Below are 23,903 nucleotides of genomic sequence, written 5' to 3'. Positions count from 1 at the left end.
CTGCTCCTTCCGGGCCTTTTCAGGGGGTGTTCGCGGCAAGCGTCCTAGAGGAGTGAGGCGTCCCTCGGACAGAGATCAAGCTGCCTACCACCTGCCGCGGAAGGTGCGTCCGGTGCCCTCCACTGCGCTGTAGGCCTGCTGCGTGCGCGGCGCATCCCGTCCTGCCGCCTGCCCCAAGGGAAGCTCCCCTGCGCTGAGCTCCTGCTGCCGCTGTGCGTGAGCGATGAAGTCCTTTGTCTCCGCCGTCCTGTGTCTTCTGCCCGAATCCGTGAAACAGCAACAGTAACATGAGCCCTACGGGTCAGGCACACTCAGGCTGCTGACAGAAAGGCCTGACCTCGGCTTCCAGTGCCTTCCTCCAGTCAGTCCCCCCTCTGCCCTCCACCCCGATTCTCCCAGAATAAATGCGCCTTGAGAAATTCCCATTGTCCTGCGTCCAAAATCCAAATTCCTTAAGATGGCGCTGAAGGCCTCACGCTGGTCTCAGGCCACCCCATCCACCTGCCCTGTCACCAGAGCCTGTCCCCCCGAAGAAGCCGTGCCCCCGCACCCCTTGCCTTTGCTCCTCTACCGCCCCCCCAAAGTGGAGTTGTCCTCGACCTTCAGGGCTCAGCTCAGGTGTCGCCTCGACCTGCTGCCCTCTGCTGCTCCGCACCACACGCCACCATAGCACCTGCCCTGCTGGGTCGGGGCCTCTGGCCCAGCCCGAAAGCATCCAAAGTCAACTCGTTTTCAGCACATAGTATGCTCTTCATACATTTTACACTGTTGGCTTGAACCCTTTCCACACAAAATTGTTCCTGTTTCAACGGCTTTAACTGAGGCAGGCTTTTCTCTGACCCAAGCTCAGCCCAGACCTGCAGCGTCTGTTAATCACACAAACCGGTTGGTGACACGCAGCCACACACTGGCACCGCTGGGAAATGACCTGGAGCCGCTGGCTTCTCTGTTAGGGAAGCGTACCTGTCTTTTCCCCTCTCGGCTGAGCTTCCAGAGGTCACAGGACCAGATTAATCATGCCCAGCTTTCTAACGCCTCCTTGGGGCACCTGCCAGAGTTCCTGAAGATGCCACAGAAAGAGAGCCTGGGACACACGGCCACAGCTGTGACAGGCACGGGCTGTGCTGGGAACGAAACCACACTCCCCGGAGGTGTCATATAAAACTCAGGATCAGAAAGTCAGCTCCATGCAGGTGCTTGGACTACACCCTCACTCCATGCTCCCTGGCTGCTGCTACGGCAGCCAAGGACCAGCTTTTTGGTTCGAAGAGAAGCCTGGATGTGAGGGGAACCACACAGGCTTCTGTTTCTGGGCCGTGGCACGCTGTGTGCTCCTGGTCGCGTCTCTGCCTGTCTTCCCCACAGCGTCCCACCCGCAGGGACAATCAGGAGTCAGCGCTTCCACATCGGGAGGGGCCCCCGCAGAACGTCTGACCTACCTGAACTAATGACAATGAATTTGTGAGTCTCACAGTCTTCTGTGTCCCTTGCCAGGGTCTTGGGCAATGGCCTTGCGACCCAGTCCCATCCCACCCTCTCTGTAGAATTAAGGAGGAATTTTGAAATTCTGCTTCATTTTCTGGTAGTCATTTTCATTTTTTACAAATAGATAGTTAATGGCTCTGAATGAGAGTCTAGAAATACAAACTAGTTTTCAAATAAAGGTTCTTTCTCAACTCATGTGAAATGTCACCTTTATCAGGAAATGCCAGACTCGGGTCATTCAACACAGATGTATGGTGCACCTGCTGTGTGCCCAGCACCGCTCGGTGCCCAGAGGGGGTGCTCGGCAGGAAGACAGCCAGCCAGCACCTAGCAAACATGTGATCTCAAAAATGTGCTCAGCACAGGGTGCTGGAAACAACAGGAGGGACCTAATTTAAGTGAGGGGTGTGGGAAAGGCGACTGTGATTATGTCATCTATCTGCGGCCACCTCTGTCCTCGCCCCCTTCCAGGCGCCTCCAGTTCTGCCGGTGCTGCTGACACTTTGCACGAGTAAGAAGCCAGCCCCAGCTGCGCTCATCATCTGGGCACCGTGGGTCTCTGCACCCCTGTGGCCCTCCAGAGGGGCCCACGGCTTGTGGCCACAAAGTTCCTGACCATCGCAATGCAGCCAGGGTTGGCTTGGGCGGCCTGGTGGGCACGAAGCTGCCTGGTGCTCCGGGGGATTTCAATACACCTCCTAACGCGAATCCCTGCCGTTTAACTTCAGAAATATCTGTCCCTCCACCAGTCCCCTGCTCCAGTGTCACTGGACGAGCCACCAGTCTGCTGGCTCTGTCTCTCGCTGCCGAATTGCTCCTGTTTTCTAAGACACTTGTCAAAATGTTGGTGACAGCAACTGCTACCCCCAGGCCCTGCCAGCCACTGAGAGTATCAGGCTCCCCCCTGTTGTCACAGGTGCCAGGGCCACACCCAGGATGGTCATGACGGCGGACACAGCACCTGAGGAGCTGGCTACCAGGCTGGTCTTGGTGAGCATCCTGTGGTTGTGTCAACTTGGTCTGCGATGCTGTTAAGTTCTCTGATCATCTTTCCCGTCTTAAAGCTCCACAAGGGAAACTCTAAGAGAAACGTTCTTTCCTCCTGTGACAGATTCCCAGGTGGCCTGGACCCCTCCTCGAGTCGCGGCACCTCGCACCAGGATGCAGTGGGGCACAGTGGCTTCATGCCTGGGGACAGACTGCGTCACACAGGTATCTTTCCAGCTCTGGGACAGGCTCCCCAGGGAGGCGAGAGGCTCTTAGGTCGTCTGAGTTCTCGAACACACTCAGGGAGCAGGGCCCTGGGGGTCACGGTACAACTGGGGAGCAGCATGACAGAGGGTCGCCCTTGGGCCTGTCCCCCTTGTGTTTTCAGCAGGACGGTTGATGCTGTCCCTCTGCACATCCAGACTGGCTGTGACACTGATGTGATAAATCAAACACAACTTAAAGCACCACCGACTTTTGTCACCAAATTTTTGCTTAAAAAAAATACATATGTGTGCCCCCCACACACCCCCTTCCCTCTGAGACCCCTCAGTCTGTTCCATGCTTCTCTGTCTCTGGGTCTCTTTTGTTCGTCAGCTTATTTTGTTCATTAGATTCCACATATAAGTGAGAGCATGTGATACTTGCCTTCCTCTGACTGGCTTATTTCACTGAGCATAGGGTGCGGGGTGGAGGGGTCAGTGGGGGGAAAGGGGGGACATCTGTAATACTTTCAACAATAAAGATAAATATATACATATATGCACACACATATGTAATTCATACATCTGTACAGACATCAGTTCTGTCCTGGGAAATAGAGAACTAAGAGCCTGCAGAGGCCCTGGCCGGTTTGGCTCGGTGGTTAGAGCGCTGGCCCGCGGACTGACGGGTCCCAGGTTCGATTCTGGCCGAGGACACGTACCTCGGTTGCAGGGTCAATCCCAGGTCCCAGTCAAGACGACCAATCGAATCGATGTTTCTCTCTCTCTCTTTCTCTCTTTCTCTCTTCTCTCTCTCTCTCCCACGTTCTCTGAAAAGCAATGGAAAAAATATCCTCGGGTGAGGATTACAAAATAAAAATAAATAAATAGCCTATAGAGGGTTTGTCTCAGTTTCCTTCTTTTCTGTTTAAAGGGGATCTACCTGAAAATTGTGGTTGCTTCTGGGGAGGGGAGCCGGGGAGCTGGGGACAAAGCTTAACGGGACACACACTTTTCACTGTTTGCCCTCTTGCTCCTTTTAAGTTTTGTAACGTGCATGTATTAGAATTATTCAAACAATGGTAAAGTAATCTAAAGAAAAAGGTGGGAGGCCCTCCAGTGAGACACCCGAGTATCTTCTCTCCCACAGGGAGAGTGTCATTCACTCTGACGCGTGTGTATTTTGGAAACTGAAAGTAGATTTCTGACAGATGGGTGGTGGTGCCTAGAAGCAGCGGGCTCCACCCTCTTCATGTGTTAACAGGCCAGGAGGAGAAGCGCCTTGTCAAGGATGCGCCTTCCCAGCGGACGGATGCTGTGCAGGATGCTGCAGTCAGCTTCCTGCCACACGCAGGAGTCTGACCTGTGTGACCCTCAGGTTCGTTCCTGTCTCCCTTCGAACTGAGCACCTACCATGGTCGGGGAGTAGGTTTAGGATACTGGAGAGCGTGTCTTTGGGAAAGAGGCAGGGCTCACAGGAAGTCTTTGCTGAGACCAAGCAGCCCCAAGGCCCCAAAGGAACAGGTGACAATGGCTTTAGAGCCCTCTGCTCCCTGGGCAAGGCCATCAGCAGCCTCAGGTAGACCAGCCAACTCTCCCCTCCCCAGGGAAGCAGGAGGGGCCATCTGACTTCCTTCCCCATCAAGTCACTCTTAAAAAAAGGCCTAATCAGAGTTTTCTTTGGGGTGTCTCCGCACACGTAGGAGTTCAGCCCCCCTCCAACCTAAATCTTAAAGAGCTGTGGGATGCTAGACCTGGAAGGCTCACCGAGATCTTCTGGTACATGGATAGCAAAGAGGTGCAAAGTCCCTAGCCCTTGTTGGTAAAAAGGTGTCTAGGCCACTTTGAGAAGAATTGTGAGGCTGCCTGCGGGCTCTTTGAGAAAGAATACTACAGCTGACCCCTGAGGCTTCCCAGCGCTGATGATAACAGGCAGGCTGCCACTTTCACCGGCAGTGAGTCCATCCCTCTTCCACAGGAGAAGGCTGGCCCCAAGCCGGGTGATTTCCAATCCTAGGTCACAGTCCAGGTAGTGATGGAATTAGGGAGAGAACTGTGGGCCCTGAGAAGGAAGAGACCTACTAAGACAGGCCCCTGGTGGCTAACTGGGCTCAAATTAAACAAACACACAGGCACACACACAGAGCCTAGCAGCCGTTTCTACTCAGGGGCCTCCTGCAAAGTGCACTTCAGGGAGAAGCCGCACTGAACTGCCCCCCCCCCCCCCGTTTCTGCCATCGCACCAGCCCTTGAGGATGAGCTCCTGCCACCCTATTTCAACCAGTAGGACCGAGGCCTTCCCCATCCAACGGAGCTGCACAGCTCTGACCAATTAGAGAGGCTCTATGCTGACCAATCAGGACAGTCACCTGGCCCTTTTGGACCAATCACACTGCAAGGATTTGGAGTCCTTATTTGCATGAGAACAGGCCGTCAGGGACCAGAGGTGGGGACTCCTGTTTGTGTAAACCAGCTCCCCAGGGCCGGGGGGTGATTCCGGCTGAGCTGCAACACGGATGTCAGCACAGAGCAGAGCCACGCAGAGCCGAGAAGGGCTGTCCAGCCAGAGAGGGGCCTGGCCCAGGGCCGCCTTGCAGCTATGCACTTGAGTTGTTTTGCACCAAGCGGAGTTTCCTTCTCGCCACACCCCAAATTGGGGATTCCTGTTGGTGTTGAATTGGTGCCAGCGCCCATCGGTTGACAGAACCTAGGACTGCAGCCTCCCAGAAGCCTCTGCTCGGCCTCACCACTGAGAAAGGAAACCCCGCCTGTCTGCCTTCAGCAGAGGAGGGAAGACACGTTCGCAGGCACATGGGAAGCGACCCCATTTAGTCCAAGTGGGTTCATCAGCCAGCAGCAAATGGGAAGGACAATGTTTTGAGTTATCTCGGGATTGAGTGGAGCTGTGGGGAGGAATCTAAAGAGTGGAAGAGTGCACCTCATTTTACAGAAACTTCTAGATACTTTAGCAAGAGTGAGTACAGCCTGTGTCAGGCAGCAGAACCTATGCTCTATCGGGGATGCAGCCCGGCTCTATCGGGGAGTCTCGGTGGCCAGGCAAAGGCTGTGGAAAGGCAGATCCCAGGAGTGTGGTTCTCAAGGCGAGGCCTAGACAGTCTCGTGCCTGGGGCAAGGCTGGAGAAGGGCTGGGGAAGGAGTGTTCCTGGACTGGGGCAAATGGAGCAAATCCTGCTCCAAGACGCCAACACCCGATAGGCCTGGTGTCTGGGCACCTATTAGTGTGCTTATTAAAGGTCTTAAATTTCCTTTGCTAAGACGGATTTTATGAAGAGGGGGGAGAGGTGGGGGGGGAACCGAAGTCTGCTTCGTCTGATGCCACGTCTAGTTCCTGTCCGTGTGATGATGTGAGGTGCTCAGAACGCTTTCTGTGAGCTCTTGGGGCAAAGATAAATGAATCAAGTTACCAGTTTCTCTTCTCTTGGCAATTATCCAATAGCCACAGAAAAATGACACAAGCACCATCTATTAGAAACGAGGAAAAATGGGTAAACTAGGCTAAAAGGATGCAAAACAAAGGGACTGAGTGAGGCTTTGGGAGGGAAAGGGGAAAGGATGCTGACAACTGCGGGTTTCAGAAAGAGGCAATGCCACAGGTTTCAGGAAAAAGCCCCTCTTCAAGGGACTTGCAAAGTGCAAAACTAAAATCCCTTTTTAAAATAGTAAGAACAAGGTATGCAAGTTGGCACTAATCTGGACTGGGTCGCAAAAGCAGTGAAAACAGGACTACATGAGGAACACAGTGGGAACAGCCATACTGGTAGGGTGCAGTTTGTCCCTGAGACGGACAGAAAAGACTGCATTGCGAACAGTCTGAAAGCTGACCAGGTCCTTTGCCCGGGGACAAGTAAAGACTGAAAACAGCCCTAGATCCGAAAGAACAGTTCCGCCAGCCCTGGCTTCTCCCTTATTTAAATCTCCTACAAATAGCTGGTCCATGCAAAAAAGCAGCCAGCACAAGGTCTACACAAAAAATATTAACAACAGAAAACAACCAACCCAATTGAAAAAAATGGGCAAAGGACTTAAATAGGCATTTCTCTAAAGGGGATATACAAATGGCCAATAAGCACATGAAAAGATGGTCAGCGTCACTGATTTAGGGCAATAGAAATCAAAACCACAAGGAGATACTACCTCATGCCCGTTAGGATGACTATTATCAAAAACCAACAACCAACCAACCAAAAAACAAGTGTTGGCAAGATGGTGGGGAAATTGAAACCCTTGTGCGCTGCTTGTGGGAATATAAAATGGTGCAGCCACCGCCAACGCTATCGCAGTTACTAAAAAAAATCAAAGATAGCATTTCCGTATGATCCAGCAATTTCACTTCTGGGTGTACACCCAAAAGAATTGAAAGTAGGGTCTAGAAGGGACATGTGTACGCCCGTGATCACAGCAGCACCTTCACAGCAGCTGAAAGGCAGGAGCCACCCAGGCGTCCCTGGCGGACGGGCGGCTGAGCAAGATGTGGGGTGTGCGTGCGGTGGGATAGCGGTCAGCCTCAGGGAGGAATGCAGTTCTGATAATGCGACAACAGGGGGAACTTTGAAGGCATTATGCCAGCTTTAAATAGAAGATTAAAGAAGGCAATTTAGGTGTTACAAACAAACTTCATAGCGCTTCATGAAGTGCATTTCGGAGAAACGCAAAATGAGGTGGAAGCCAGGCAGCCTTTATGGGGTAAAAAAAATGAGAAACAAGGAAGAGGCAAACAGGAACGATCTGACTGGCTGGGGCCACACAGTTGACCAGGTTTGGGGTGAGGAGGCCCAGAGGTGGCCTGAGGTTTTGGGATCAGCTGGCGAGATGCGGTGCGTTTCTGGTCAAGCAGGACACTTGCAGGAACACGAAAGTTACCCGAGTTTTGCTGTTGCAGCATCTGGGCAGGAGCAGCTCCATCCTGGCCCTAGAAAGTTAAACCAGCCACAAAAGACAAGTAGTGTCTGATTCCATTTCTGTGAGGAATGTAGAAAAGCCAAGTTCAGGGAGACAGAAAGGGGAAGAGTGGAAACAGCCATAATTGTAGGAGCTGAGGGCCTGGGGAGCGAGCGTTTAATCGTGCAGAGTTCAGTTCGGGAAGATAGAAGGTTCTGGAGACGGGCGGTGGTGATGGTTGCCCAACAGTATGGATGTGCGTAATGCCACTGAACTGGACACTTAGAAATGGTTATAATGGTCAATTTTATGTTATATATATTTTACCACAAGAAAAAAATCACCAAAAAAAAGTGACACCAACAAGAAAAACAAATGGCAGGTGAAGAACACACCTGGAAAGTGTTGCCAAAAAGCCAATGAAAATTGCAAACACTTGTTTGGCAATTAACTTTTTTAAAGTCAGGGAAACCATTTCCTTGACAACGCAAGACCGTAAAACAGCTGCGAAGGCCCCAGGGAGGCGCAGCAGGACAACGGGGACATGAGTGACAGCTGGGGCGCCTGGGAAGAAGAGCCGGGGAAATAAAGCCTTCGCACAATGAATGCTTATGGGAAGGCACACAAGGGACAAGTCACCCTATTTAAAAAAAAAAAAAAAAAAGGCACCAAAGACAGAGATGAAGAAAGTGGGCAAAATGACCTGGAAACAATGCTAAGAAAGTTCGGCCAGAACATCTGGGATAGAGGCTCCACCCTATGCCGACTGGCTCCCCAAAGAAGAAAACAGAAAATGTGTACAGGACAAATACTGGGGCGGCGCCTGGGAAGCTGTAAGGATAGCCGTCTTCAGAGGACCTGCGAGTGCGTGTGACAGTTGTCATTTTCATGTCCCTGCATATTTCTGTGGCATGCTATCAGTTCTTAGGCGCATAGAAGAGATATTTTGATTCATAATATCTTGGGTTTACTTTTTAGAATTTATCTAGAAACCGATAACGCTTCTATCTTTTTGACTTTTTACTCAAAACCGACCAACTATGTTGCAGACACTGCGGCTGGACAAGAGGAAGCAGGCGAGTCCCCGCCAGCCCACCGCCGGTGCCGGTCGCCTGCAGCCACTGAGCGGGCCGCCGGTTGCTTCCTTAAGGACCTCACGGCCATTCCCTCCCGCTTGCTCCCAAGCGCCTTGCAGGGTGAGTGCACATATGTCCCCGCATCTTCCAGCCAAGAGAAGCGCAGCGCAGCCGGGCGGGGTCTCCCCGTGCGCGGGAGTGCAGGCCGGGACCCTCTCTTTAGCTGGCTCGCTTTTGGCTGCTACGCTGGGTCCCCGCAGCGCAAAGACGCCTCTTCCTAACTTTGGAATTTCAGGCCGGGCTCCCGAGGGTCCGGCCACCGCCGACCACTGTCTGCTGTGCCTGGTAGACGGAGGACAAAGGGCTTGATAAATAAGGGACCGCTCAGCACCAGGTGGGGGGGCACAGACACACTCTGGCTTTCTCAGCACAAGGGGGTGTTGACCACAAAAGGTAAAGGCCAGCACCTTTTATGGTAAACGCCTCAGAGGAAAGAGTGTATTTACTTTGGGACAGAAGCACCGCCGCCCCCACCCCATCCTAAGCCCCTGTGAGAGAAAGCTCACCCCCACTTTCGGGCTGCCCTGTGCTGCTGGTCTCAGCCCACTGAAGATGCTGCGGCAGAATCTTCCAAACCCCTGCGTGCTTCTCGGCCTGGTTCCTGTCCGCATCCCCCTCGCGGTAACGTCGGGCGCTGACCGAACAGCGGCCTTTTGGTTTTCTTTTGGTTGAATGTTAGATTTTAGGTCCAAAGGAGTGTGACTTACAGGTGACAACAGCTTGCATTTCGTCACACATTCAAGGGCCACTTGAAGCTCGTGGTTGGTGAGGGTGGACCGGGACAAGCTGGAGTGACACAGGAAGGCCCCTTGAGACCTCCCACAGCTAGTGAGGTGCTAATGGAACTGGGAAAGTGAGGTTTCTCAACCCCAGTTGGGGTCCATCCCCCTTCCCCAGCCACTCTGGGGTTCTGCTTGGTGACTGAGATCCCTGCTTTGCTTCTAGTATGGGAGGGCAGGTCATGAGCAGGCCTGTGGACCACCTGAGGTCACAGACCTCAGCATGGGCGGGACAAGTTCACTGGCCACTCTGGAAGGTCCAACACTCTGGAAAAGCCTCCGACGGTGCTGGCTGCGGCGTCGGGGCCTCTGAGAGCTGATCGCTCCACTTGCATTGGCGTTTGCGTCTCTTCCTCATCTTAGAAAGTAGAGATTACGTGGGAGAGTGGACGGCTTTCTCCAACTCCTGGCCTCGCTGGCCACGCCGGAGGGGTCTGCGCCCCCTCAGGGGCACACCTGAAGCACCCCACTCCACCCGGAGGGAGGGACAGTCGTGGGGTGGGGTCGCCCCGAGTAGCTTGGAGAGTCAGTGGGCTTCCTTCGGCGAGCAGTGAAGGTTTAACTGGTGGAGCTCTAATGAGGTGAGGGCATGTGTGCGCCAGGACCCCGGGTGCAGCAGGGGATGGCGCGTCAGAGGAGACGGTGACCCCGAGGGCAGCTGGGGCTGGAGGCGGGGCAGGGAGGGAGCCAGGAGAGCTGCTGAGGCTGAGTCAGGAGGGGAAGGGGCCAGACAGCAGGGGAGGGTCAGACAGAGGGGGAGGGTCAGACAGAGGGGGAGGGTCAGACAGAGGGGGAGGGTCAGACAGGGGAGGGTCAGACAGAGGGGGAGGGTCAGACAGAGGGAGGGTCAGACAGAGGGGGAGGGTCAGACAGAGGGAGGGTCAGACAGAGGGGGAGGGTCAGACAGAGGGGGAGGGTCAGACAGAGGGGGAGGGGCCAGTCAGAGAGGGAGGGTCAGACAGAGGGGGAGGGTCAGACAGAAGGAGGGTCAGACAGAGGGGGAGGGTCAGACAGAGGGGGAGGGGCCAGACAGAGGGGGAGGGTCAGCTAGAGGGGGAGGGTCAGACAGAGGGGGAGGGGCCAGACAGAGGGGGAGGGTCAGCTAGAGGGGGAGGGTCAGACAGGGGAGGGTCAGACAGAGGGGGAGGGTCAGACAGAGGGGGAGGGTCAGCTAGAGGGGGAGGGTCAGACAGGGGAGGGTCAGACAGAGGGGGAGGGTCAGACAGAGGGAGGGTCAGACAGAGGGGGAGGGTCAGACAGAGGGAGGGTCAGACAGGGGGGGAGGGTCAGACAGAGGGAGGGTCAGACAGAGGGGGAGGGTCAGACAGAGGGGGAGGGTCAGGCAGAGGGAGGGGCCAGTCAGAGAGGGAGGGTCAGACAGAAAGGGAGGGTCAGACAGAAGGAGGGTCAGACAGAGGGGGAGGGTCAGACAGAGGGGGAGGGTCAGACAGAGGGGGAGGGGCCAGTCAGAGAGGGAGGGTCAGACAGAAAGGGAGGGTCAGACGGAGGGGGGGGCCAGACAGCAGGGGAGGGTCAGACGGGGGGCCGGCCAGGCAGGTAGGGGGAGGTAGTGCAAGAGCCTCTGGCCTCGTGGAAGACCGTCTGAGACTGAGGGAAGAGGGAAGAATGAGCCTCTCCCACCTCCCTTGGTATTGGCGCAAACACTTTATGAAGGGTTGGAATTTTTGTGAAGGGTGTTTTCTCCCAGACGCCCGTCTCTGTGAGGGGCACTACCCTCCCGCCCACAGGGAGCAGTGGGTTTCGTTCAGGTCACACTGACTTCATGGCTGAAGAAACCAAAGCTCAGAAACGGGCCCAGGCAAATGAATGTCAGAGGTGAGTCTCAAGTCTCCATTCTCTAATTCATTCTTTTTTTCTAAATTCCAGACAAACCAAACTCCAAGCTTGATGACTGTCTATGTTACGCCACGTATTATTTTGGATGATGTTTATTCTGAACTCTAAGGATGCTCATACACAAGAGAACAATATAAAATGTGGAGATAGCTGTTTACTTACAGGTATGGAAAAATTAAAACAAAGGATTGAGAGCAACAAAAGCTGAAAACACGGTGGCCCAGGGGTGGGATTAGAGTGTTTAACGCCCTAGACCGCAAGACTGGCAGGTGTCGCCCACAATGTTGATAGGGTTGCTCTTTCCCCTCCACCTGTAAATTCTCTCTCAAATGTCCTATAATTGTTTCACTAATGTACTGTGGAGGGCAGAGGGGAAGACTCCTTTTCTCCATGAGGTCATTTTTTATTTTAGGTACTCTGTTTTAAGAAAAAAATTCTAATAGTCACCCAACAAACTTTTGGCATACAGATGCTCATTTTACCACCATGTATAATAAGAAACTGGAAATGACCTAAGTTCCATATAGTTCCCATCAACCTGCGGAGGCGAGAGCACGTGACCCAGTCCTGACCTGTCAGAGCGGGTCTGTAGGGTTTGCCAGGTGGGAAGGGGGCACATCTTGAGACATGCAGAGGCCAGGTGACATTTTTATCGTCTGGCTCCTGACACACCTGAAGCCCACCCACTTGTACCCCTAAAGTTTTTAAGTACGTGAGACAATAAATCCCTCTTTCTGTATAGGCCAAGTTTGAGTTGGTTTTGATAAAGTGATGACTAATATATGTCTAATTAAAAGATTGTACGTACAGTCAAGAGAACATTTTACAACCTAAAAGCAATGTTTATTAGATCCAAGTGGAACGCAGAGCGGTAGAAAACATTACCGAGTGAAAACAGCATCAGGAAAAGTAAATAGATCTGCAGGGGAATGAGGGCATTGAGAATGAAAAAAAATCTGCTAATACAGCCCGAGGGAGGGCTCCCAGCAGGCAGACTGATGACAGCTACGCAAAGCCAGTATCTTAACGCCCATCCCAAGAAAAGCACAGGAAGAAAGTTGTACACCCAAACACCAACAGTTGTCACCTTGGCTGGCGCATTATTTCTCCCCCCTATTTTTTACTTTCAGGAATTTTAAAAAATTGTATTTAACGTCAATGCACACTACTTTCAAGAGAGCAGCTAAAACATAAAAAAACCAAAAAACAAAACAAAAAAACCCCACATACACAAAAACATGTTTAAGATAGGTGGACTGGGCAGGCAGGGCAGTTCCTAGGAGTTCTGATGTCCTAAACTCAGTTCCAGCTCCTGGGTCTTGGGGATGACAGGGCCTCTCTCCTAATGGAATCTGGTTGAGCCGGTTCCAGTGACATCCTTTTGTGTGCAAACAAAGGGGAATCTTATCCACCCATTGCTGCCCAGGGCGGGGAGAAGGAGAGCAGAGAAAAAACTGAAGGTGAGTTGACGAAGGAACCACACAGCACACCCTTGTTAACAATTATGTAAACGGAGCCGCTTTGCAGTGGAGCTGGAGCTGCCATCCCAGAGGAACTGCCTTGCGCACAGTATGCCTCAAACCTTTGGAGTGTTAAAATGACCTTCGGACTGGGCCTAAGCAATCTTGAACCCAAAAAACTGTTTACAAAGACAAGAAAGCAGTTATTGTGACTAATGGAATGATGTCTACGGGACTGAACATGAAAAACGTCATTTAGAATTAGCCTCACTGTGTTACGTTATCTGCACCAGTAGAAATGCCTTCCTTCTATTGAGTAATTGTTCCCCTTCCCTGTCTCATCAATACCCCTGGCCTTGGTCTCCTAACCAGAATATTATTTGGGCTTCTGCCTGGATTAGTGATTCCTGAATAGCTGTCCTTATTGGTCTCAAATGAACAATTGTTTCCCTCTCACTTCGGAGGGCCTTTTTATTTTCTGGGTGACACCTTTCACACCAGGGACCCTATTGTTTTATCATCAACACTTAATCTGGAGCCCAGAATGAAACAAGAATGTGGGCTGACTGGGAGAGTGAGTGGGGGCTGAGGAAGCAAGTGACTGAGTTAGCACCCCCCCCCCCCAGGGAAGGAATGAGCAACAATGAAGACACAGGGGAGCGATGGAAGAGAGGGGGCAGATTGACCTTCAGGACACTCACTGGCTGACAGCGCCCTCGGGACCCAGCTGGCCCTCCCAGGTGGTAGGTCTCCAGGCATTTTCTCTGCCAACCTTGCCCGCCCCATGCTGTCCCCTTTGATTCCACTCAGAGGCCCCTGGGCTGAGCCTACCTTCGCCTCACCTGTCACCAGGGGTCCTGCTTCCCCCCGCCTGGCTGGGGGCTGAGGCAGTGTCACCTTGGCTTCCTCTGAAGATGAGCTCCCAAGGCTTCTTTCCTGCAAGAGTTTCAGTAAAGAAACAAAAACACCAATGACAGGAGAGCTGTGGGGCAGGGCAGAGTGGGGCCCAGCTCTGAAGTCGGGCTCCTGGCTTGGTCCTCCCGCCCCCACCCCCACCCAGCTGGGAGGGCCCCGCAGTGACGTGAGCTCCCGTGTGAGTCCGCTCGGGCCACCTAACAGAATACTGGGCCTTCAACACCAGGAATGTGTTTTCTCATAGCTGCGGAGACTCCACGGCCTGGATCAAGGTGTCGGCCAGTTTGGTTCTGGTCAGGGCTCCCCTCCTGGTGTGCCGATGGCCACCTCTGGCCGTGTCCTCACATGGCCTCTCTGGGCCGGTGCAGGCAGAGAGAGATCCCTCTTGTGTTTCCTCCTCTTATAAGGACACCAGTCCCTTAGGATTATGTCCCCACCCCTACAACCTCATAAAACCCCAATCACCTCCCCAAAGCGTCATCTCCAAACACTCACACTGGAGCTTCAACGTATGAATATTAGGGAGCAACATTTCCATCCCCAACGCTCTCTGTGGCTCAGCGCCCTCTTCTGTACAACTGGAAGACCCTCTCCCCAGCCCAGGGACCCCGCAGGTCATCAGGGAGAAAGAGAAGGCATGGCCAGGCCTGTCCAGGACTGGCACCATCACCCCCAAGAGCCCCTCGTCCTCAGGAACAGCCAGGCAAATGTCACACGGGCTGGCTTCCTTCACACCCTCCGGTAACCTGGGTGCCCACAAGCCTGGATTCTGTCTCCCCCCCACCTCCAGCCCACCCCGAGGGAAGGCACAGCCCACCTCCTGCTGCAGGCTCTCGTAGAGCAGGGTGAGCTCTTCCAGCGCTCTCTCCAGCTCCTCAGCCGCGGCCCTTAGGTCTTGTGCCAACTCTGTCCTGGCTCCGTCCTTCAGTTCCTTCCAGTCCTTCAGGAGGCTGTGCACGTCCATGCTGAGGAAGACGCCCCCGGTCACACCGCCCAGCCAGCGAGCTTTTCTCCCCAGCGCGAGCGGCGTACCTCCAAAGGCCTTTTGCACTTGTTCGATCTGATTGGCCGGGAGCTGGCCGGTGGCCACAAACCGCTTGGCGGCCTTGGCCAGGCTCGGGTGGGCTCTGGCTATCTTCAGGGCACTGCTGTTCTTCTTGATGGCCGTGATGGCTCTTCTGCAGTCATAGATGGTCTTTCCAGCACTTACCAAATGGGATATGTCCTTTGCAGGGTCTTCGACCTTGTGACTGACGGTAGACAATTCCCTGCTGGCCTGAGCTTGAACTGTTTTATTGTGAAAGTGTTTCAGAAGGTTGGTCAAGAGGCTGGCGGCCCCAGCTACTGTCCCCAACCCTTGGCCGGCGGCGGAGAGCAGCAGGCTTCCTCCCGCTGTTGCCGGGGCGAGGAGTAAGCCCAGGACGCTCGCCATTCCGGAGACGACGGCCACGGAGCTGGTCACCACGCTGGTCTGGATGAAATTTTTGTGGGTTTTGTCGATGTCGTCAGCAAAGGCACGGTACTCTCTGATGATTGCTTCTTGTCGCTCTTTAAAAGCGGGAAACTCTTTTTTAAAAAGCACTATTTGTTCGGCGGACAGATATCCGTCTAGCTGCTGCACATCTTCACCCAGGGGAGTGTCAGCGTCGCCCCTGTGGACGAGGGAAATAAAGACTTGGCCTCAGTGTCCCAGCTGGGAAAGCCACGCTCTTAGGCCGGGCGCTGTCCCATGTTCCGGCCACCCCGCCTTGGAGTCCTGCCTGCGTCTCCCTGACACCTCCTTTCCCGCCGACCCGGCCGTGAAAAGTCCCAGGGCTCTGGGGGCTGCGGTGCCAGGGAGGGAAGCAACATGCAAGAGGGGCATCTGGAGGGGCACGTGGGAGAAACGTAGCCTTGGCCAAAGGGGGGGGCAGAGGGGAGAGTAACCCTGACGGATGTTTGTGGCCGTGTTCAGAGAGAATGTGGAACTGTCACCGACAAGAGGCCCTGGGGAAACGCTAAGGCCCTCGTGAAGCCCGGGGCTAGTGGAGGGGGAGGCCGGGTGCTGGGCGGGAGGCTGAAAGTTCTGTAGAGGCCGAGGCGGGCCCGAGGGAGCAGGCGCCCTGCTGTGTGGCGCGACCTCCACTGTGATGACCTTGAGCCTGGCCACCGTGGTGTGTCTTTGCTTCTGTGAGGAGCAGCACACCAAGAGGGCGAAGACAAACGACCAGTAACGTTCTGGCCGTTCTCCTTGGCACTGGGTCAAGCAGGTGGGATTGGTCCTTCCTGGGAGAGGTCAGGGACAGTGGGCCCAGGGCCTGCTCCCCGAATATCTCATAGTGTGAAGGGTTAAGGGGTCTTGGCCATGGAGTGTGTCCCCCATGGGAGAGCAGTGACGGGAAGAGGAAAGCCGACCCCTGTGGGCACTTTCCTCGTGCCAAGTGTCACTGTGCATTTCCGTCAGGGCGAGGTCAGGAGGCCTGGAGACGACACAGATTCCCTGGCGCCAAGGGGAGGGTCCGAGGAAAGGCTGCACACGGGCAGAGAGTACACCCTCTTTGGCAGCCCGGAAGCCACCTGTCGCCCAGTGTGCGTTTTGATACATTCAAGAAGGAAGGGGACACCGGAAACAGGCTAAAGTGATGGGGTGCGGGCGGGCAGACGGGTGTCTGAGCTGGGGGAGCCCTGGAGAGGAGCTGAGCTGCGCCTTTACTCTTTGATGGAGACAGTGGAAGCCCAGGGAGGAAAGGAGGCTCGCCCAAAGGACACGGGGGCCGAGGGGGAGCTTTGAATGGGGCGCAGAGCTTCAGTTGTTCATCTCGCCCATCAGTTACGTCGGATTCCTCCTGAGGCGTATGTGCATGTGCCCTTCCATTGTCCTTTCTCTCCACACACGCACATGCACACCACGCACACACTCTTTCTCAGTGGGAAAGGATGGGAAATGTGCTACCAGGGAAACCCTTTAGTGTTAATGAATTTAAGCCCCGTTGTCAGTTAGTTGGCAGCTGCGTGTCGGGCTGCCAGGGGCTGCGGTGGGACGGGGTGGGGTGAAGGCGAGGAGGAAGGCCCTGCTGAGGAACCCCAAACCTTACAGGTGCCACCAGCCAGCCACCCTGACCCCTGTCTTTCCCAGGTTTGTAGGGACAAAAAGAAAGAACAAACTGCTATGTGTTGCAGCTGGCGACACCACCACTTTGCATTCATTCTAAAGTCTTGACTTTAACGCGATCGACAAGCTAAGGCAAGCGTGGCTGCTTGTGCTTTTTTAAAAATTAAGCCCAATCCTCAAATGTGGACATTTTGGGCACAGTACATCCTGTATGAGACAGCAGTGCCCACTGACACAGTGTCACATTGCAACCTGGTTCCACGAGGACAGCACACGGTGCACCGAGTTCACTTGGCCAACGTCTGTTGATCGCCCCTATTGTGCTGGGGGCCGGGGATGCTACGTCTGCGGACCCACAGGTAACTGGGCGTAAATTCTGAATGCAGAAACACTGCACGGCTTTCCTGACGACGGGTGAGCCCAAAAGACTGAGTTCCTGCTTCCGAGGCCTCACAAAGCTGAGGCCCCTAGAGCGGGACAGTTTATACCCTTAGCGTCCCGTTACTCAATGTCATGTACCTAATTAGATCTTGACTTGCTCTCCAAAATATTTAGTGTACCCTGTGGAATATTTTTTTCTCTAGGAGAATATACCTCCTGAGTGGGAGGACAGGGCCCCCGTCTGGCTGGCACCTTTGGAACACATCCATTGCATATCATGAGGATGCCTGCCACTTGTCCCTGTCCCCGGGGACAAAACTCGCTGGGTTACCTTTGCAAACCAGCTCCAGCCTTGAGTTCTTGCTCTGCCTGGTTGTCCGGCAGCTTCACCTCCGTGCTCATCTCGCCCATGGGAAAGTTAGGGGTGTCCTCTGGGGTCAAATGACTTTCTGGTTGGAAACATGGAAAACAAGGTGAGTGCAGGTGCCACAAAACCTTATGAAATTCAAGTGGGAGGGATTTTACAAATGTGGAACCAAAATAATAGTGAAACACTTATACTAAATATTGGCAAACTATTCTTACATTTTATATTGCAGTACAGTTTATATATAAGTACATAAATTGAAGTCCAGCTCCATAAATCAATAAATGTTGAGATATATATACACATATATATATATATATATGTATATATATCCCCCCATGTAATCATCACCCAGACCAAGATATAGAACAGAAGATTTCCCGTAACTATTCCCTGTCAATACCCACCCCAGAGGTTACCACTATTCTGATTTCTGTAACCATTGATTAGTTTTCCTGTTCTTGAACTTCATATAATTGTTGCAGGTATCAGTAGTTTTTAAAAGATGATTGCTGTATAGCATTTCATTATATAAACACACTACAATTTGCTTATCTATTCTATCAATTGATCTGTTTGTTTCAAATCAATAGTCAGCCATTGACTATTATGAATGAATTGATTGTAAATCATTAAAAGCTCATCTTTACAAGACAAGGCAACAACTTATAAGGCCCCTTTATACAAATTATATTCCCAAGGACATAATAATATTATGAGAACTGCAGAAGGCCCTGTCTGAGCATGCAGGTGGAGTCTGAAATCCCTCCCAGAATCTACTTGCCAAGTGATGAGACCTGGGGACCAGGGGTGGGGGGAGGTGCTGTGTGTCTCTGGAGAGAGGAGCACTTCGATCGATCAATTGATTGATTGCACGAAGTTGTCATCCACTTGTAGATATGTGTATTCACAGAGGTACATCCACTTGTGGGTGGGCTTTTTCTGATAAGCCCTAAGGCACCGTCTGGGCTGGCAGTGGCCCTGGTTTAATTTATAGGTTAAAATGATCACTTGGGCTGGCAAATAGACTCTAGGTGTAAGAGAGGAAACAGGTTGACCCATTAGGAAGCTATTGCAGCGATCAGAGCAAGAGGAGACAGCTGTTTGAACCAGGTTGGTAGAAATGATAAGAGTGATGGATTTGAAGGGATCCACAGGATTTTTCCATGGATGTGGGATGGGAGAGAGCAGAGTCAAGGATGACCTCAGGGTGAGTCAGGTTTGGGGCCTGAAGGACTGTTGCAGCGAAGATCCCATCTGCTGAGGTGGTGGAAGGTTTCCTGGGCAGGGAATAGGGTTCTGTCTGGGGTGGGCTGAGTCTGAGATACCCAATTAGATATCCAAGTGACGCTGAGTAGACAGTGGATAGATGGGCCTTGTTCTGGCTGGGAGATTAAATGGGGGAGCTGTCAGTGTAGAAAGTAGTTAAAGCCACAAAATTGTGCGTGAACCCTAGAGAGAGAGTCATAGAAGCCAAGCACGGCCCAAGGTTGAGCCCTGGAGGACTCCAGCAGCTAAGCCAGGGAGGAGAGGAGAGGCCAGCTGGGGAAGGACAGGAGACCTAAGAACGGAATTTTGGAATCCAGTGAACTTGATGGAGTGCAATAGCCTGAATATTATGATTTATAGTTTGATTGTATAACTAGTTGTGCTTGTTTCATAGTATGATGTATATTGTGGCAAGTTTGTCCTTTCCAGGCCCTTTGTGTTCCCTTTGAATTCAGCAGACCGGTTTTGGTTGGACCCAAACCCACAGGGCGATAAGAACAGTCATAAATCTAGAGGCACAGAGCAGCCAGAGACAAGTGCTGACCGCAAGACTCAGATGCGGTTTTGTCTGGGCATCGACAGAACGGTCAAAGCAATAGCTGGCGTCTGCGGCCTCTGGGGCTGCAGGTGGCTGCATTCCGTTCCAGCCTCAACTTACCCCACTCCCCTCTGTAACCCTGTCCCTCCCGCCGCGCGGTGAGACAGGGTTTGGATGCTCGTGTGCTCCCTGTCTCCGTGGTGGCCGGCCTTCTCAACAGATGCCTTATATGATTCAACCCCGCCTCCGCTGAGCTGGACACAGCGACCGGCAGCCTGAACCCAACCGGGGCTTCCCGGGAACAAACTGTTGGTGTGTGACTGCCGAGTTTTTGCGTGTCCTTGTATTTTTATGTGTTCTGGGCCATTCTCCTTTCCATCTTCTCTTACAAAGACACCGCTGGATTCTGCTTTACCCTCCAGTGAAAACGGCTGGGGTGGGGGAAAGCTTACCCGGGTAGATTTGAGATGTCTGTATTGTTGCCACGTTTGAAATGGTATTTTGGCTCTTTCCCATCTTCAGGGTGACAGGGTGTCTGGCTGAGATGTCTTACCTGCGCCAGGAGAAAGATGACCTTCAAATTAGGAGAGAGACAGCGCGGTAAAGTGGATCAAAGCCTCCTCGGTCACTTACCAGTTCCCTGATTTCAAGGAAATTCACTCGCCGCCCTGTTTCCCTTTCCTTACCTGTGAAGGCGAGAGTAAAATGCTTATCTCATTAAGTGTTGTGGGACAGTAGTTTCTGCATTTTTCATAAAACAAGCAGGATAAAAATGCTCTATTAAAAGGAAAAGACTCTTTGATTGGGTCAGAAAGCAAAGTCCAACTACATGCACTTCTTAAAAGAGACGCATCTGAAACAGAGGGACTTGGAAAGTTAAACCTGCAGGATGAGCCATGTGTGGCAGGCCAGGGAGGTGGCTGTGTCCATGAAAGGGTAGCACAAACGTGTCCTTGCGATGGAACTGTCCTGTATCTTCACTGTGATGCTGACCACCCAAAGCTGCATGTGTGAGAAAGTTGCGTAGAACTAAATGCCCCCACACACACACACACACACACACACACAGGAGTGCGAGGGAAGCTGGTGAAATCTGAATAAGTGGTTTGTATCCATGTCAACTTCTTGGTTGTGATATATTAGAGTTTTGTAAACTGTTACTGGTGGGGAAATTGGGTAAAGGGAGATACATGGGATCTTTCTGCATGTGAATCTACAATTATCTCAAAATTAAAACTTGAAAACATAGCATACACCTATCAGAATGGCCAAAATCCGGAACACCGACAACATCAAATGCTGAGGAAGATGTGGAGCAACAGGAATGCTCCTTCACTGATGACGGGAATGCAAAATGGCACAGCTTCTTTGGAAGATAGTTTATCACTTTCTTACAAAATTAAACATACTCTTACCATATGATCCAGCAATTGGGCTTCTTCGTATTTTACCCAAAAGGAGTTGAAAACTTATGTCCACACAAAAACCTGCATAGGGATGTTTATAGCAGCTTTATTCATAATTGCCAAAACTTGGAAACAACCAAGATGTCCTTCAGTAGGTGAATGGTTAAATAAACTGGGACATCCAGACAATGGAATATTGTTCAGTGCGAAAGGAAATGAGCTACCAAGCCATGAAAAGACAAGGAGGAAACGGAAATCCATATTACTAAGTGAAAGAAGCCAGTCTGCAAAGGCTGCATTCTTTATGATTCCAACTATATGACATTCTGGAAAAGGCACAATTTTGAAAGTAAAAAGATCAGTGGTTGTTAGGGGCTGGGAGAAGGGAGGGATGAAGAGATGGAGCACAGAGGATTTGGGGGGCATTGAAACTATTCTATGTGATGCCCTAATGGTGGATTCATGTCCTTAGACATTCCTCCAAACCACGGAATGTACACCAAGAGTGAACCTTAATACAAACTATGGACTTTGGGTGATGATGGGTCAGTGTAGGCTCAGTAGGGCATGTTGATAATGGGGGAGGCTGTGCATGTGGGGGGGGGGGCGTATATGGGAAACCTCTGTACCTTCCCCTCAATTTTGCTCTGAATCTAAAACTGCTCTAAAAAAAAAAAGTCTAATTTTAAAAAAATAGCCACTGCATGCAGATACAAAAAAGAAGCATTGCAACATTACTCATGGTTTTCAAAAAGTCTAAAGGCTGCCCAGCATTCTTGTAAAGTGGGTTGGTTAAATAAGCTATGGCGTATCTAGTAATGAAATAATACGCAGCCATGAAACCAAATGAGGCAAATCTACACGAGCAGGTGCGGAAGGATCCCCCACATGCATCGGTAAATGAGAAGGCAGGGTACACACAATGTACAGATGCTTCCTTTTGTATACAAAAAAGATACCTGTGTTTGTATAGACAAAAGGCTAGTTGATACTGTTAAGGGTCAGAGATGAAAGAAACACTTGCTTTTCACTGTATACCCTTTTATACTTTTTGTATCAATGAGTTTTCCCATGTGCCTGTCTGTGATACCAACAAATTTTTTTTAAATAATTAAAAAATATATATGTTTTCATTGATTTTTAGAGAGAGGGGAAGGGAGAGGGAGAGAGAGAGAAACATCGATGAGAGAGAAACATTGGTCGGCTGCCTCCTGCGTGCCCCCTACTGGGGATCAAGTCCGAAACCCGGGCATGTGCCCTGACCGGGAATCAAACCAGTGACCTCTTGGTTCATGGGTCAATGCTCAACCGCTGAGCCACACTGGCCAGGCAAATTTTTAAAGGCTGTTCCCTGTAGTGGGTTGAATAATGTGCCCCCAAACTTTATGTCCAGCTGAAACCTCAGAACGTGGCCTTATTTGGAAATAGGTCTTTGAAAATCTATGCCCCCTCCCGCCCTCATGACCTTCCTCCTTCCCCTTCTCCGGTTCCTGTGTGACTTCTAAAATTCTTAGAAAACGAATCCTCCCCTACATATCTTGAAGTTAGAAAAATCCATATAACCCCTTTTTTCCTTATTATTTAAATGAATGCAGATTTATGATAGAAAATTTAGAAACAAAGAATAAAATTCATCTGCACTCTCACTACACAGAAATAAACACCGTCAGCATTTTATTTTAAAAAACAAAAAAGTTAAACTCATGAGGTTCCTGTGGTTTTGCGTGAATTTTTGTCCCTTAACTTTATATTCTAGTGGTTCCTCATATTACTAAATAGTTTCAAACAGGGTATTTAAAGGTTGTGTAACGTTTCATTCTATGGATGTGTTGTTTCGTATTTAATTACTCCCCAGCTGTTGAATCTTTGGGTTGTTTTCAGTTTCAGTTTCAGTTTTATAAATAATGCTTGGTTATTTCTTTGGGATAGTCTTTCGGGTAGAATTAATACATCAAAGATTAAAAAAAAAAAAAAAAAGGTTTTCTCCTCTCTGGTTTATAAAGTGGGGTGTGGAGGGTTTGGCTCCAGGGTGCCCATGGCCTATATATCAGCCAGACATGCATCTGCCTACTTTAGACACCTTTAATCCTCTCTGACAATGTGAACGAGATGCTAATATTATTCCCATTTTACAGATGAGGAAACCGAGGCACAGGGAGGCCAATGTCATGCAGTTGATGGTTGGGAGAGCCCAGTGTGATTCCAGCTGGGACAACAGCTAGTACGAGCCTAGAGCAGTGGATCTCAGTCAGGGGTGAGCTTTCTCCCCAGGGGATACTGGTAATGTCTGTAGATATTGGTGGTAGGGGGGTTGGGGGGTGCTGCTGGCATCTAGTGGGTAGAGGCCAGCGATGCTGCTAAACAACCTCCAATGCACAGAATGGGCCACGACAGAGAAGGATCCCGCCCAAAACGGCAGTGGGGCTGAGACTTAGAAACTGCCCTGGGGTCCCCCTCTCCACCAGCACCTGTGGCGCCTCCCCAGTTGTCGTGTTAGTCCTACCAGATGAAGGGCAGAGGTGAAGGCGGGGAGCTCTTCGGTCGGAACATGTTCCCTCCCCACTGACCTTGGCAGATTGAGGGGAGACAACAGAGTTGATGGCTGGATTAGCGGTGTTATTTCATTTGGACGGCTCATATTTCTGACGGGCTTTGTGGGCCTGCTGGGGGACCCTTTAGTCCCCTGCGTTCCTCAACTGTTCGTCTCCGCAGACCGACCCCCCCCACATGCACTCTAAGTAAGAAAATGTGGGTTACTCTGAAAACACAGCTTGGGGACAGCCCCCTTAATCTTTATCACCAGCCGCCCTCCCCCCCTTCCCACAACCACCCCAAAAAAACCTACAATCCAGGAGACACTGGGGTTGGCTTTGCACTCTCCACAACTCGCCCAGCCTCTTTCTTCTACAAAGATGACACCCCTAAGCCTCTCCCGTAGGGACTTCCAGGGAAACACCTGTGGCCTGGAAGTGTCCATATTCTGGGGGCCAGGCCCTCTCCCTTTAGGGCCCTGGGTCCCGGGCCCATGGAGGGGAAGGCGTGGTTGGTCACGTCACACTCTTAATCAGATTTTCATTTGAATTTCAAATGGCCCGTGAGGGAGAGATTCCTGTCCTGATTTATCAGTAAA

At 51.7% G+C, this 23,903-nt stretch overlaps 2 protein-coding genes and 1 long non-coding RNA gene across 3 annotated transcripts; 1 reads left to right on the top strand and 2 right to left on the bottom strand.

Annotated features, from left to right (window-relative positions):
• Window positions 1–1,916: 1,916 nt before the first annotated feature.
• Window positions 1,917–2,671, bottom strand: APOL5 (apolipoprotein L5). The gene is given in 5 exon segments (XM_016222854.2): window positions 1,917–2,044; window positions 2,047–2,200; window positions 2,203–2,360; window positions 2,363–2,491; window positions 2,494–2,671. Coding segments are annotated over 5 exon segments (747 nt in total).
• Window positions 2,672–3,661: 990 nt separating this feature from the next.
• Window positions 3,662–19,962, top strand: LOC107544920 (uncharacterized). The gene is made up of 4 exons (XR_001603961.2): window positions 3,662–4,053; window positions 8,624–8,770; window positions 11,377–11,510; window positions 19,890–19,962. It is a non-coding gene; the product is annotated as an uncharacterized LOC107544920 (long non-coding RNA).
• Window positions 13,299–19,904, bottom strand: APOL6 (apolipoprotein L6). The gene is made up of 5 exons (XM_087815020.1): window positions 19,820–19,904; window positions 17,525–17,642; window positions 14,539–15,373; window positions 13,579–13,742; window positions 13,299–13,338 (listed from the first exon to the last, which is right to left on the bottom strand). Exons 1-5 carry the CDS (start codon window positions 19,881–19,883, stop codon window positions 13,299–13,301), a joined length of 1,221 nt encoding a protein of 406 aa, XP_087671146.1. The 5' UTR covers window positions 19,884–19,904.
• Window positions 19,963–23,903: the final 3,941 nt, after the last annotated feature.

The sequence above is a fragment of the Miniopterus natalensis genome, chromosome 2 (assembly GCF_054644295.1).
Source record: "Miniopterus natalensis isolate mMinNat1 chromosome 2, mMinNat1.hap1, whole genome shotgun sequence".
NCBI classification, from domain to species: Eukaryota; Metazoa; Chordata; class Mammalia; order Chiroptera; family Miniopteridae; genus Miniopterus; species Miniopterus natalensis.
This window is presented reverse-complemented; position numbering and strand designations above follow the sequence as displayed.